Below are 17,353 nucleotides of genomic sequence, written 5' to 3'. Positions count from 1 at the left end.
GATTGATATTAAAGTATCCCGATATATTATACTTTTAAGACGAACATAGATTACTATATGTTTATATGCCGTTTATTTTTTGAGAAATAGCTTATTATATCAACGTGGTAGTCCAAAAGAAAATTGTTCAAGCCCTTAACAATCAAGTAAGCACACTTTTTTTTATTATCTATAGTTTTTTTAATGAGAGAGTTTTTTTTTTGAGTATATTTTGATTTGATCGAAACAAAAATATAAATAATTTATATCCTGCATATACCGTCGTTATCAAAATGGAAACAAAAGAGAGATGAAATCCTTGTTTCAGTTGTGCGAGTCGGGGCGGGCTGTTAGTATTAGTGGTAGTTGTAATAAAATTAAAACAAAGTACATAATATACTCCACGGACACAATTATTAAAATCAAGTACAACGAGCTATAAGAGATTGTATTTCAAGATCAGATCTTACGTAAATCGACTCGCTACGTAGTAAATAAACGTTATAACGAAATAAACAATTTTATTTTAGTGTTTAAATTATATTTATTAATAACAGTTTAGTTACGATATAGTAATTGAATGTAATAACGCCGATAACAATATCCATATGGTTTTATCTCTTTTCCTGTGAAATGATTGTTGAGAAATTTTTCATAGATATGTTCATTAGTTTACTGGTTATTATCGACGACTTCCGTTTGGAAGTTGATTCCGATGTCTTTAACAATTTCACGCGAAACAATAAAATGAAAATTATAGCACGAAAATTAAATTTTTCTTTAAAAAGCAACGTAATATGCTCTATAGGAGTCAATAACGTCAGCCGGTGAAATTCTCTTAAAATCGGTCAGGAATTTTTTCGTGTTTAGTCGGAACAGACGCTCAAATATTTGCGAAGTTGTTATGTTGTTATTCGTACCCTATATATACCAATAAAACATCATATACAATAGGTAAAAAATTGAATTTTATTTATTTATATAGATTACGAAACGTACAGTAGTAAACAGGTCTTTAATACCCTACAGCTAAACAAAGATTTATATATATTATATTCTACCACTTAGATAAACTTAATTTACCAAATAAAAAAAAAAGTAGAGTTCCCATCCGGAAAAAAACGCCAATATTCTTTTGTGATCCATGTTTTTCTCCGATGGGCCACTACGACGACTTAAACAATGTACATTATTATATGAGATTTTCATGCGAGTTTTTCTACTATTTTCATATTCATATATCATTTTACTTTAAAACATACAAAGGCAGTTACAGTTTTTATTTGTTTGCATATTGTCGCCTTGGTTTAGCGGCTATTTTGTACGGTGGTAGTCAAAGTCACAAGGTATCGGATTCAAATGTTAATTTCTTCCAAGCATTCTGATAGTCTAGGATTAGGTAGTTAGTAGAGTTATAGGCCCATATCTGCAAAAGCGCATCTTAGGTCGATAATCACAAGTGACTACTAACACTGACTTTTTGCTTGCTTAATTTATATCTGATAGTCGGCGGTAAAGGAAAACTTCCTAAGTAAACCTGCACGATACTGAAATCTGCCAAAATAAATACCCACCAAAAACAATGTATCGGAGAAGTTTAGTGGAATGGCTCAACCCTTTCCTCGACAATAGAAGACATTAAGTGTCATACACTTTACTTTTTATCATTATGTTATATGTAGAATCAGAGTTCAGCTAATATAACACAAACTTAAAAATAAACTACCATCAAAATAGCACACTTGTAATAAAGCAATTATATTTTTCTTTAGTTTATCAAATAATTTGTAACAAATATCGCGCAATCATATTAAATATCTGAAATAAGTTATCTTTCTTTAAGATCAACTTTAATTTCTATACTAAAAAAAAACAGCGTCGTAATTTTTTTTTCTAACAAATACAAATAATGTCTCACTGAAAATATTTACTCGAAAACCATAAGCTTGTTTTTCTTCAATATGATCATAAACACGGCGTTGGTCAAAATTTATTATTAGTATTCGAGTGTGCGCCAAACATTATGTAGAGCGTCTACGGTATAAGTGAGCTGGCATAGTTTCTCTGCTAATGAGATCACTAACTATTTGTGATAATTATTTTGAATGAAATGCGAAATATGCAAGATGATTATTTTTAGGCGCTTCGAATTATGAATAATAAAAATTTGCACTTTGAGCGTGGGTGTTTTAGTAATAGTTTTAAATGTGCGATGTATCAGATATCTCAATGGTATTTGTATGTGGTAAACGATGATAGTTTAAGAGGTTAACAGGTACTTTGGGCATAATAATAATATTCTTTGATGCATACATAAATATAGACAGTTTGAATTATGCATATAAATATTCCAATTACGTAATAATTACAATACGAACGTCTAATTAAATATTTATTTGACTTTGAATAAAAGACAAAGGTTATTATGTACAATATATATAATTAAACATATCGCACTATTTGTTACAAGTTTTGTTAAATTTATAAGCACTTTTTATTTAGCTTAATAGGGAAAAATACTGTTATAAAGTTATTAAACCATCGAGAGCAAAAAAATTAAGCATTCGTTGATTTCATTTTTAGATGCCGCTCGCTTAGCTAGGCGTAAATTTAAATGTAGGTTTTTATGTATGTATATCATATTTTACGCAAATCCAAGTCTACGCCGACTAGAATCCGTTACATGCAAATAATCACATTTACAATTTTTAATAGGAAGTAAAATAATACATATATTATATAACACTAATATTCATAGAAATCCTGCCAGAGGTTTAGTGGAGCCGTTTAACTATTCAACTATAAAATCTCGCAAGAAAATAAATCAAACAGAGCAATGCGGTTTGCATACATTTGAAAAAAGGAATACAAAATGCGCAAGCCTTGCAACTGCCCCGAGAAACCTGTTCTCTGATCGTGACGCGCTCGCGGTACCGAGCGCTTTATATAGGGCTGAATCTCTATACCTTTTATTTACGAGAAGTAGACACTATATTAGAAAAATATAAACTATCATTCTATAATTGTTCTTGTGGGAATATATTTACTAGGTACCTACCAGGCCTTTGTGCAAGTAAGTCTGGTTAGGTTAGGTTAGCCACCCTCTCATCATATAAGAACTCAACAGGAATACGCTGTATTATTGTGTTCCGGTTTAAAGGATGAGTAAGCCGTTGTTACTATAGGTACAAGGGACATAATTCCAAGGTCGGTGGCGCATTGACGACATCCCTCTTACAATGCAAATATCTATATGGACGGTGACTAATAACCAACAGGAGGCCAATTTATTATAAAGGTTTAAAGAACTACAAATTTAAAGTCGTCCCTAAACAGGAATATTAGTAATTTTACTAAAACAGGCATCGTTTCTTTTATTTTTTCAAACAAAATATTCTATAATATAGCTTAATTTATTAGGTAGATGTTAGCTCATAAATTAATTATATTCTCGGATAGCTTGAGTTTTATTGTCCCGACGACGTAACCTGATAATAGAATTTCTTGCATTTTTTCTAAAACCATTGAATAATTTAAACGTTTTTACGTAGGAATTTCATATTTATTTGTATAATTTCCAAATCAGTGACTTATATCGCTATTTTTGGTAAACATATATTTACATTTTACACATTAAATAAAGTGGCAACCCTGATATAAGAGGCTGTATACAATATATTGAGGAATCTTTAAAACATTACGAGTTTTTATTTGTGGTTGTAAAACTTTTGCTTTTTTTTCATAGATTATCTTCACAACCATCTAATAAACATAAGAAAACTAATAAACATGAGAATCTTAATTATACAATTGTAAATGGAATTAATTAAAATAATTATTACTTTCTTTGCCAAGGTTTGGTGTTAATTTAATTACATGAAATGAATTTATGAAAATATAATATATTACGCAAGCTACGTCCAGCGGCACTAGATGCCATAACGATTGACGATGACATTTGTAGAAAACATCTAAATGTATGGAAATAACAAAATATTATGTACGAGATTTATTACATGACACAAAATTGACCATTAGAAAACGACGTCGATCAATCTCTTTGACATTTTTTTTCAATCAACCAAAGGCTCATTGAGGCGAAAGCGAAGTTCGAAATCACTTCGACACTGTCGAAAGCAATTTGCTTATCCCGCCAGTACATTATTATAAGTCATTTATAATTATATGCATTAGTTTTGAAATCAGGGAGGGCTAAGGGACTCAAGATTTTAACCCAAAATCTGAGTCAAGACAGAGACAAAAATTTAAAGTGAACTTGATAATATATATTTTTAATGGGTACATTGCTTAAACCTATCCTTAGCGAGGTCTAGCGCCTCCCAATACACAAAAATACCGGACAAACAAACAAATATTATTTGTATATATCTATTAATAAGAATCGTTATTATTGAGAATACTTAATTATATTTGTGTTAAAAGAGTAAATAACAATAATTAATTAATAACGTTAAAATGACATAATCGAAATGTTCTAGTTTCTTTTACAGATACAGTATAATTCAATCCATTTATAGATTTATTTCGTTTTTATGTTAATCTCATTGGTCTGTTTGCGTTGTTGGGTTATATTATAATCTGATTTAAAGTGATCATGGATTTACATAAAACATTATAGGTGACATTTGCTTTGAATTATGTTAAACATAGCGATAGATACATTAACATAAGGTGACTTAATACTCTATAATCAATTAAAAAAATCATTATAAAATATAATATTCACAGCTCGTTAAAATATATATAAATAATTTGTTGTATAAGGTCGAATGTTAATTAAACTAATCGTCAGCTCTCGCATTTGTAGCGTTTAAAGATATAGAAATCTTCGACCTTAAAACGTAATCCGATTAAGCAAACATTGGAAGTGGCGACCTCTTTGCACCAACTTAGGAGGCATAACAGCCTTATAAGGCCTTGTATGCATTAGTGTCATATATACATATTATACTTACTGGCATGAACAAAGCATACAAATTAGGAATAATATTTTAATTGCACGATAAGACACTGCCTGTACTATTTTTAACAGTTCCGTTAGAATTACACAAACTTCCTGTATGCAATTTCGGGAATAAGATTCAAAGATTGTCTATTAATTATGATGCTTATTATTTAAGAATCATAGAAATAGTATTATTTTTAATAGTGAGTACATTTAATAAACTTGTATTTGAGCGCCAAAAATATTCAATACAAAGAAACAGTCGTTCCCAAAACGAATTAGCGATGTGACTTATGTTCGTTAATACTAGATGGCGCTGGTTGTGACCGTCTACAATTTCAAGGATTTGACAGTAGGTGGCGCTGAACGCTAAATAACATTTTATAAAACATTAACTTTAGAAGTAATTTTATTAATTAGATGTAATTAAAAAGTTATAGGTAATATATTTTTATCATACATTATTTTGTACTTTAGCATAACCATAAGCTTTAAACGCAAGTCAAAGGAATAACCGTGTCAAGAAGAGTCATATTAAATTTATAATGAAAGCAAAAGGTTGAAACGCTGGCATTTTATGGCACAACGAATACTATTTTATTAATCGTATGTAGCCGTTGACATATAACTAGTCTTTAAAACTTATACGAGCACAACAGAATTATTGACATGAAATTATCAAAGGTCAGAATAGACTTCGAATAAAAAAAAAATATACCGTTAAAAAAGTTATAATCAAGTTATTTATTTTGTTTTTATTAATTTATTCTATTACAACTTATACGTAGAAAAATTAACAAGGAAAATGAGAAGTTTAGGTCGATTCATTCTCATCTGTCTTGTTCAGATTAAAACGCTAATGTAACGTCACGGATAACTAATGAGACAAGACTTATTGAGGTTAATGTTTTTCCGAACTGAAAATAGGAAGGACTTTTATCTAAAGGGATAAGGATGAAAATTGTTTGCAACATTAATTAATTACAGAAGATGGTTTTCCAAAATTCGATTGGTTGTTCGCTACGCAAACTTTACGAAGACTAAAGGAGTTCTTTGTAAGGGCTTAAGTAATTGTGTCTTACGAAATGTCGGTAACAATATCTCAAGTTCTTAATTGACATTCCCAGCTAGAGGGGTACATAACACGCGTCTTCGATAGTATGAATAATTAATTTATCAATTAATAATAGCCATTATTATTTTTTTATTTAGTAGGTACCAATTTTTGCCCACGACTTCGTTTGTTGTGAGTTATTATTCACACAATATCTTTATAAATTAAAGCCTGTGTTATTCTGATGTACATGTAAGCTTAAATAAAATTCTTACAGTAGTTTTTGCGCGAAAGAGAAACAAACATCCGTAAATACAAACTTTCGCCCTTATAATAATAGTTTGATTGAAATTGTGAAACACTATGATAGATATTACTATCAATACACTATGATGAATTATTTCGATATTAACAATTAATTATCGGCGTTAATTTTGAAAGGAAAAAATTGACTATGTGTCGCCAAACATAAAAAATGTATTTTATTTTAATCACAATTAAGTAATATTCTTTAAATAATCTGTCATTTTTTCTATTCTTATTAAACACATTCACGCATCGGGCATCAGATTAAGTTAAAAGTTTGTATTAATTTGTCGTGATTTAATGATGCTCAAGTTTTCTGGCTTATTTAAAAGTATATTAGTTAGTGGTATCAACTACAACACTCCATTCGGCTCGTGGAACATAGATCCCTATGTTCCCTTCGTTTTACATATTCTAACCGCAGTTTAAAAATACGTGGCAGTATTTACGTAGTAAGTAATATGAAAACTCAATTAAGAACATTTTGGGAAGGGACTAAAAGACCGTTGCTAACATCTTTACAATACAATAATCAATGCATTGGAACATCAAGGTCGAAGCAATGTACCAGGCGGAGATATCACCATTTTACGCGTCGAACTCAAGACCCAAACACGATAGATTTATAAGTAACGTTGAAATAGCATGGACGCACCTTTAGCAGACCGATAAAATACCAATCATAATAAATATAATTCAAAGGTTGATAATTTTATCTATATTTTCTAGTATTCGCCCAGCGGGTGAACTTTAACCTAAAACCTTCTAACAATTTCTCTAAATGCTAACAAAAACGATAATAAATTATGTTTTGTTTTCAAAATAAAACTAAAAATCGCCTATTATTAACAAACATGAAAAAAGAAAGTTTATTGGCAAAAAAACAAAAATTGCTATGTGTGGGATACACATACTATAGAGGATATTTATATGAAATTTTATAAAAAATAATGCGAATATTATTATTAATAAACTTTGATACTCTTATACCTACGAAAATAAAAATTAGCAGCCAGGTTTATTTTGTTATTTAATGAATATGTTGATTGTAAATCGCCACAAGATGGCGACGCAGCACAGTCTTGCATACGGTTTAATACATCGCCATGACAATGTGTATGTATACACAGACAGGACCTCTGCAAGGTTTTGTTAAATGGATTAAAATATGGTTAGCGTTCTACTGAGAGTTATTTTTAAGAAAAATGGGAAAAGTTATAATTTTACAAGGCTGTCTATTCAGTGTGCTTCAACTCAGAGTATACGGGTCCGATTAAAATAGCTATTATTTGCTCAGATATCCCGTTAATTAAAGGAAGCAATGATATTATCTGAGAATATATATCCACATTTTTTTTAAATATATTTCCACACGATGACCCAAAAGTACCCATAATGGTTAAACAACACACCAAAACTGTAAAAAACAGACGTAAAATCCGAAAGCGAGTACAGCCACGGGTCACAACTGACATTATGAAATAACTTAATAGGGAATTACTTTTATTTAATTAACAATATAGTTTCATGTACACAAATAGATTCATACAATAATAATAAAGCTAGCGTTTCCGTGTTTAATTGTTAACGACGGGATACACGACATTTCCGCGTAATAACTCACAATAGCTCGACTAAAGTAGCCAGGCTTCATTGCAAACACTAATTTTATAGATAAAATTGTCGAATGAAGTTACAGAGCTAGTGGGCTAGGGTGACAGTTACAGGAAATAGGCGATTGACTTATAATCAAACTCTTGCAATCAAAGTCTGGTGTAGAGTCGAAGCTGAAGGAGCATTTAAAAACAGAGATAAATGGCCATAGTAACAGGACACGTAGATACTTTACGCAATCTTCAGAGCTATTCTGTAAGAACTCACTGCGTATCTCACTCGGGACTTGTTACCAGACTTACAGTGATACGCGATTTTGATACGCCTTCAAATGTTAAAATTAATATATTCAATGTCGATGTCATTTTCTGATATCTGATCGTCTTATGAAGTAACTTAGAAAAATATTTCTGATACCACAAATTTATATGACTAACACGAATCGTACATAAAACGTCTTTCATTTAAATCAAGAGTTTCGCAGAATTATCGAAACGAAACTCTTTTTTTTTTCAATTTGTCGTCTCTATCTAGTTTAGCCTTTGTTTTGATAAAATTAGTCAGCCAATAAATTGCCTTTTGTTTATACAGTCCAACTGCCCTATGTGTGTGTGGTGACTTTTAGTTAAAATAAATGCTATATTCAAAACGCCTGGTATTGTTTGACCCGCTGAACGAAGTTATAAAATACATAACAAATTGCATCACTTGATTGGCTACATGACAACGGTGAAACATTTAACCAGATTAATCGTCAGTACGTTTACTATGCATACATATTTATTAATAATAGTTAAAAATAAATGACAAGAAATTTAATTGTTAATAAAAAATCTGTATCAATAAAACAATAAAAATAAATAATGTTAAAAATCCGTACATAATAGACAGAGACGGATAAAAAGAGAAAGAGAGGGAATGACTCTTAATGATATTTTGAAAGATTAAACTTATTGCGAATATTTTAGAAGCACCAAGTTTGTTAATTTGCTTATTGGAGGAAGGCCAGAGGCTTTATATATAGCTTAGCTTTATTGAACTAAGCATTGGAAAATTAACCGTCAAACTAATTGTATGTCAAATTATTTGAATCGTTACTACAGGCACAAACGACACAAATCTATGGTTGGTTAATTGATGGAAGTAATATTTCTTACTTAGACAATAATATCAGTGGTGTACACTTACGATCAGGTGACATTGCAGGCCTACATATTTTGTACCATAACCAAATTAAACAAGGTATAAATACATCAAAGAGATGCATTTGCAACAAAAAACGTAATAAATATCTTTTTGCAATATCGACTGTACACTAATAAAATCCTTTGGTGCTTCTACGTTTTTAATTGTTTCATAATAATGATCATCCTACTCACAAATTAAACAAATAGCCTTTATTGCCAGCAGAGATAGTATAATACGAGACAATGTCTTGACCACGAAGTTCTTATAAGGATTTGAGACGAGTGTTATGTCATTGTATACCAAGGGTCATTGTAATGCTATGAATGAGCGCGGCGTTGTATTGTTTGCAATTTTTTTATGTCAGAATTTATTGAACTAGAATCAAACAAAAGAAAGACTATTAAACTTAAAAAAAGAGAATCTTATTTGTTTAAAAGTCTACCATAACCAGTATCAGGTGTGGTAGAAATTTAATCATAAGTTTCTTATGTTTTTGGGCGTTAAATTCGTCCAAATGCAACTTTAAAGAAAACATGCATGTACTCACGTTAATTCTGTTCTTCGCCCGTTCTATTGCCTTGCTGTCTTCGCGCTCAGGACTAAGTCGACACACTCTCGCTCGCCAATCGTTCGCGCCAGCCGCTTGAAGAGCCGCCAATCTGAAATAAGTTTAATTTCTATTAGTAAAAAGTTACAAGTAGTAACAGCCTGACTGACCATTAGGGGGGGGGGGCTTTCTAACCTCCTCTAGGCTTTGTTATGTTAAAACTCATCACCAAGACGATATTACAAACATAAATTGAAGCACCTCATGTGCTTCAATTTATGTGTTCAAGAATTAATTCATCATCTTCTGTTATGAACCATATGTTCTAACAAATGCAATTTACTCGAAAATATTTCTATAACTTTTATTTATATAATTTTACATATAGTTTCATCGTATTTACACAACCTATAATAAAGATGGTTGGTCAGAGATTGCCAATCATTTACATAAATAAATGAAAATAATTATTGACGTTTTCCAAATAAACCAAAATGACCAAATAAGCTTATAAATGTTCTTCACGTTCCAATTCAAATTTTGAAATACACGTTTAACTAGTGATATATTGACAGCTTTTTATATATGCATATGAACATATGTTTAATAAAATTTCCGCTGAGGAGATTGAGAGAGCTGTGAAAAAACAAGTGGCTCTTAGGATGTCCTATGTCTCGTTGATTATGGTTGGCATAATAATTAATTAGCTACTCGTAAAATGCAAGAAGCATAGACAAGCAGTCTGGTGTCAGCTATTTAAAAAAAAAAAAACTATTTTAACTAGGAAACCAAATGCTAATCACCTATGTTTTTATTAATGGTTATTTTGAGAATAAAACTATTCCTACGCCTTGACCACCAAATCATTTTGAATGTTAAGTCTCTTGTGCCTCTAATTGTACTGGCTCATTAACTCGTCAATTTTTGCAGTAAAAGAATTGATGAAAAGAGTAACTATTGAGCCTTGTCGGTTTACCTTGGTAAATTCTATATCCCAAATTTTTTTCTTAATAATTTAATACCACTGTTTTGAATTCTATATTTTTTTGAACGAAACACACTTCTATAAAATATTTAGAATAAAATTTTGTAAAATGAATCAACCGTTAGAATCAAAAGAAAATAATATCAAAAGTTATTTCCTTTTTATTTATTAACGCCCCGAAAGTAATATAAAATACTGTAAGTAAATAATGTAAGTTAGACAACGGTAAAATATTAAGTAGACAGAAAAATATTTTTTCCAAAGTTAGTTGAACTATAAATATTCGAAAAGGGATGTCTAAAATAATGAATAGTTTCACAGAAATGGGATCAATACGACCCTTATCCGCCGACGATAAAACAAAAAAAAAGTTTTCGTTATAGTGATAACAAAAGTAGAACTAAAACAAATCGCTCATTTCCAAGAAATAACGATTAAAAGATAAGATATCTTAATGTGTTTGGAGGCTTATCATTTCTTGAATAGTCACCGACTGTATTGTTACGTTAATATTTAGACTCAATCATATAGTGATTCCTATTGTCAGGCTCATAAATACGGATTTAAAATAACTTCATTTTTAGATATTTATATTAGCTCCTTCATGCAAGAATTGTATAAGAAGCGCAATGTTTCATCTGTTTTTCCATACTTATTCGTCTTACTCAGTCATTACATAGGCTCTATTTTGAGTACAAATAAATATACACATTCCTAAAAAAGAAAAAAACCAAACTAGTAACAGGCTAGGCTTTCTTAGATCTAGAGCATCGAAGAGGAAATAAATTGGTATTATTCGTCATATTATTAATTAAATTAATGCATAGTATATTTTGTAATTCTATGCACATTCAGTTAATTTATAATAAAATCCCACAAACAATATTTTAAAATCATCAACACCTGCTGACATATTCTAAGATCTCCATGTCTTTCAAGGGTCTGTGACTTGAGCTCCTTAGTTAAAAGTGACGCCTCACGACAGTAGGTAATACATTAACTAATGACTAACGCAACCGCGGTTTCACAAAAGCCTTTCGTATTGTCTTCGATACTTTTAATCAGAGATTTGCATTTCTTTTACTTCTATTCCGGTTTATATAGCATCCTGAGTCATAAATTTAATCTTTTACAAGTAAGTTTTACTTAGAATTTATTACTTTCTAGAAACAATAAATATACGTTTAAATAAAACCAGGGATCAATGTACAAAAGCTATTAATCCCAGTTTCTGAATGCTATACAATAGTTTTATATAATGTGCAATAAAGTATTTCTTTGTTATTAAATAAGGAAAAGTTAAAATAACTAAAAATTATATACAGAAATACATTACTGACTTATAATATTAGACCTTTATGTTTGCAAGTTAAAAAGAGAAGTAGGTATAAGTATTAAAGAAATTAATTGTCATTAACATTTATCGGACGAAAAAAAACGTATTACAATTCATCCAGACCTGAGTTTTGTTGACTAAAAGCAACATAAAACACGATAAGTCGTGAAGAATGCGGGAATAAATGAAACCGGACATATAAGCAACCTTCCAAGTAAGCTAATAGAAGATATTTATATGTAACCTGTTGTTGAAAAATTATTAATTAGGTACTTTATAAAAATGCAATTATGCTGTGAGCGGTGCCAGTACATTCGCTCAATATGAAACTATAAAGAGGTTTTTGAGCGTATCATTAAAATGATACGCTTTAAGAACGTTATTACACCAATCAGCAGAGCGGCGTGGTGGAATAGGCTCCAAGCCTTTGCCCGGCTGTGGGACGTTTATAGGCTATTATGTTACAACAAAGGAACGGGATAGAAGATTGAAATACAAAAGAGCGCATCAGTCTGGAAACACGAGATACGTATATTAAGATGTTTGATAAAATTAAAATAGATGCAATCGAAACCAATATACAATGTCAACGACCCACACTATTATCGCCTCAAGTGTGCGCTCTCAGCCCTAGAGGAAATACAGATTAAAATTAATTATTGCTGTCTGTCTCATACTAATATATTTATCTGACATGTTCGCACTTTATGTGTGTGCAAAATATTAGAAAACAATACAAGGGAAATAGTTTAACTCCTACATATATTATAATATATATGTTTCAGTAATTTAATACGCATATTTAACTCATAATTAACATGTGTTTTATGTGGTCGACCTATATAAATAAAAATAAATAAAAATATTGCCTATTCACGTTTCATATTCAAAAATAAATATGGCCAATGTTTTTTTGGAAATTCATTGTTATCCTTTAAATTAAAGTTAGCATCGTCTTAATACGTAAAATCCGTCGATATACGTTATCCGCCATGTATATCAAAACCGTCTTCGAAATGCTCTACATCTTCTGTTATATTTTTTAGATTTATTAGTTTTTTTTCAGTTAAGGAATAGAAAAAGAACATCTATCAATTACTAATTTTAGATTAAGATTAATTTAGTTAAGTAAGAATGATTATAATATGCTTGAGTTATAAGGAATTACTGAAATGTTACAAAAGTTTATACTATTTATAAACCAGAAATATGTATATTTGCTTGTAGTATTATAATATTGGTCACATTTTAAACATGGATGTAATTTTTTTCCTTGAAAGATTTCAGTAAGACAAGTAGTAGGTACTTTGTACATAAGATATAATCTGGAAGAAGTTTCACTACAGAATGTGATATTTTGATAAAACTGTATTCATGTACGAGTATTATTACTTTGTCAATTTTTTATTTTTTGACGTGTCTTTTTACATGAGACAATCATATACACATCTCATAAACATCTCATTAACTAAATATTAGATTCGTTGATGTTTATTTTTGTTACTTAAGTTATCAATTAATAAATTCTGTATTAATTAATTTTTTGGGAAACGTACTATACAAAACAAAAAGATTTCGACTAGGACTCGTAGTTCGCGAGATTAACACATTGAAATTCACTTAGCTTTTAATTTAATACTACTAATTGTCAAATCTGACAGATTGAATCTGAGAATCTTGAAGAATCTGAGATTAACGCGTTAACCAACAAAACAATAAGCTATATACTATTAATAATGGATATATTTATGGAAGAACTTGGTACAACGGACTAGATACATACCGCTCAGCGATAGTGCCACCTCGATTCGGCATATCGGAGTGTGTGGCGCTCCGCTGGACGCCACCAGCGAACCTGCAGACAAACAAATAAATATTTATTTTAATAAATAATAAAATTAACGATATATTACTTTTTTCACTTCTAATAAGGTTTTGATCCGTATAATTTTACCTATAGCACCTATTTAATTATTTTTATTATAGATTAGCAATCCAGTTAATTTATATTTGAACATACTAACATATTTTGACTAACGAGTTCAAAATATTTAAAAAATATATTTCTAAACGAGGGAAAGAAATTTCTAAAGGATTTTAATAATAATAATGGCAACAAATTATAATTTATTAAAGTATTATTGTGATAATAACCGTGTATCATGAATGAAATTTTTACCTTGGCTTTTCAAATTTCTCTTTGAGACTCTTAAAACTGTAGAGTCTCTCGTCCACCGGTCTCATTGACAACATTTTGAGATAAAACTAACTTATAAAATTTCACTTAAAACGAACCACTAAGATATAAATATCGATATAACAAAAACTTCAAACTAGCATCTTTGCGATGTAACAAAAACTATAACAAAAAAAGGGTTTAAATGAGGGGGCTCGTTGTGACGGAGTACATCGACGTGACGTCTGTCATCGGTTCGATTTCGTTCGCGTTCAGACGTTAACTGATGAGTTTGTATATTTCCCTTGCATTCGTCACAGGCGAGCCCGTTATCCTTGTGTGCCATTAATGTGTTTATTGTTTATCGTATAAACAAAACGAACTGAATATTGTTAAGTTTGTACCAATCGTTACTTTATTCATCTACATTTATTTTAAGTTTCAAGTCTAGTGCTCATGGACTCCGGACAGATATAATATTTTTAAATTAATATTTAATTGAACACTGTTGAATAAGTAGTATTATTATTATTATTTGCAAGCAATTGAAAAGGACAGTACACCGAGAATTATATATGATTATATTTATAAGTTTAATTTTTGTATCTATGTTATGTTTAGTTACCGATTATGTGGTAGCTATCTTATATCATAAAAGAATAAAATGTTCGATAATTTATTATCACTTTACAATAAAACCTGTAGTCACAAGTTTTATTGAAATGAAATTGTTAGTAATTATCCTCGGTAATAAAAAAGTACTTATTTTCAGTCGATACAAGGAGCACTATGACGCCGCTTTTATACTCGAAGCACTACGAAGCCGCTTCGCGTTCGTTGATGTTTAACATTATTAGCATTAGCAGCCCGTAAATGTCCCACTGCTGGGATAAAGGCCTCCTCTCCCTTTGAGGAGAAGGTTTGGAGCATATTCCACCACGCTGCTCCAATGCGGGTTGGCGGAATACACATGTGGCAGAATTTCGTTGAAATTAGACACATGCAGGTTTCCTCACGATGTTTTCCTTCACCGCCGAGCACGAGATGAATTATAAACACAAATTAAGCACATGAAAATTCAGTGGTGCCTGCCTGGGTTTGAACCCGAAATCATCGGTTAAGATGCACGCGTTCTAACCACTGGGCCATCTCGGCTCTTAACATTATTAAGTATAAAAAAATACATTAAACAAAAGACTGTGACACTTTGATTTTTTTTTCTGTATGGATGTTAAGGTTTCCTTAATATTGACAAAAAACATAACGCTATATTGGTTCAACTAATAGCTTTTGAATAAAACTAAAAACACTGACTTTCCAATACGAAACATAAAGCAGAAACAAGAACATTACTATCACGTTATTAATCAAGAAAATAATAATAATTATTATTTAATATATTTTAACATCCTTATAGGATTATATCTACGTAAATATTTTCCATAGCACAATAATATATCGAGTTGAGGAAACTGTTTCATGTTGGTATAAACAAACTCGGCCGACGATAATATTCCGTTAGTTTACAGTTAAATCGGAAAGAGTGGCGATAAGCTGCCCTATATACAAGTATAATTAAAGCTGACAGTGAAATACTATGGGGTTTGTCGCCTAAAAATATAATTATTACATTTTCGGTGAACGAGAAAACGATAATAAAAGAATATTTACGGCGGCGCATATCAATATTTAAATCATTCAGTTAAAAGAAATGATATGCTGGATTTTTACATGCTGTTGATATATTTACGTACTACGAGCATTAATAAAATACCGTACTATAGAAAATTAATATGGAAATGTTATTAAATTGTATTAAACAATACCGTATATATGTATATACTATGTATACCAAGTATTGAAATAATTTTACGACATGACGTTTAAGGCTTTTACACTCCGCTTAATTTTACTAAACAAAGCAATTAATGAAAATCAACTTTTACGTTTATCAGCAATGTGGACAAAGATAACGTTGCCATTTCAAAGGCTTTTTCGTCTGATGTGAAATGATGATGAATAATTAAGGGTAACTCAACTGTAACGTATTATAATGCGTAAAGGTAAGGTTATATATTTAAATAAAATTCAATGCAAATGCTGATCTATTACATTAAGACGCTCAAAAAATTTGTTTTTAATTGGAAATGTTTAATAATTACATATACCTACCGTTGGTTGAAACTAAGACCACGTGTTATTTAAATATTTACTCGCCAGGAGGCGTACGTTACACGCGAGCGCGCCCTACCACGTTCGCATCGCGACTGGGCGGGCGGGCGCTTTGACGTGTTAAGCTGCGTCTCCATAAAAGGAAAAGTAGAGACTTTTCGCACTAGAGAAAAGGGCCTTTTCAACATTACCTTATTGCCTTACATTGAGGTCAGTGATTTTCATTAAATGTTTTACTACAACTTAAAACCTATTCTGTGACGAGGTCACGTACATTCCGAGTTTCAATTCCAAAAATAACTATGTAACTTTTACTACTAAGCTTAATAGTACTAAAAGCATTGTATCTTTTAAATGTTAATCTTGGAACGTTCCACATACGTTTCACATACATTTTTCAATATATTAACTGTCATAAACATTACAAAATTCGGATACAATTGTAATGAAGAAAAACTTCATACATTACAAAAGCAACCAGAAAAAAAAATAAAGGACACGTGCCGTCTTGTCGACTAGTCCTCAGATGCAAAATGTGAATGCACTCTAGTGTGAACGAAGTGCGGCTGGGCGGGCGGCGCGTTCAATCATATCTATGATACCTAGTATTTTGCGTTATGAATTTTGTGAAACCGGTACAAAACCAAAACCTATCTACAAGTTTCGTTAAATCGTATACTAAAATGAAAAAAAAAAGGAAATTGATATTAAACAATACCATTTTTATGTAAGAATTATTCAATGATTGGTATACTTGAATTATTACTAAGCGAATATGACAAGTTTGAGGCCAAATAAGCACCATCGAGTGTCTTTATAATTGATTAATAATTGTGGTCGGATGTGAAAGAAATCCACCGACCTGGATTAGATCAGCTTGGAGTAAAATTTCCAAGGCTTCTTGTCAAAAAGGATAGAAAGCTTAATAATTTACATTACATTTATAGATGTAACATTAACATTTATAATTCTTCAGCATAAAATATAAAACCTATGGATAAATTTAACTAATGAATGGCTACTATAGAAA

At 30.7% G+C, this 17,353-nt stretch overlaps 1 protein-coding gene across 4 annotated transcripts in view; it reads right to left on the bottom strand.

Moving 5' to 3' along the window:
• LOC125069572 (supervillin-like) overlaps positions 1-17,353 on the bottom strand; it is a 187,133-nt gene that overhangs the window by 16,309 nt on the left and 153,471 nt on the right. For all 4 annotated transcript variants that reach the window (XM_047679098.1, XM_047679100.1, XM_047679099.1 and 1 more), the window contains 2 exons: positions 13,759-13,830; positions 9,655-9,766 (listed from right to left, as the gene is read on the bottom strand). In XM_047679098.1, coding sequence (XP_047535054.1) covers positions 9,655-9,766; positions 13,759-13,830 — 184 coding nt within the window. The remainder of the gene's footprint in view (positions 1-9,654; positions 9,767-13,758; positions 13,831-17,353) is intronic.

The sequence above is a fragment of the Vanessa atalanta genome, chromosome 15 (assembly GCF_905147765.1).
Source record: "Vanessa atalanta chromosome 15, ilVanAtal1.2, whole genome shotgun sequence".
In the NCBI taxonomy this organism is placed as follows: Eukaryota; Metazoa; Arthropoda; class Insecta; order Lepidoptera; family Nymphalidae; genus Vanessa; species Vanessa atalanta.
Note: the sequence above shows the minus strand (reverse complement) of the source record. Positions and strands in the feature narration are given on the sequence as shown.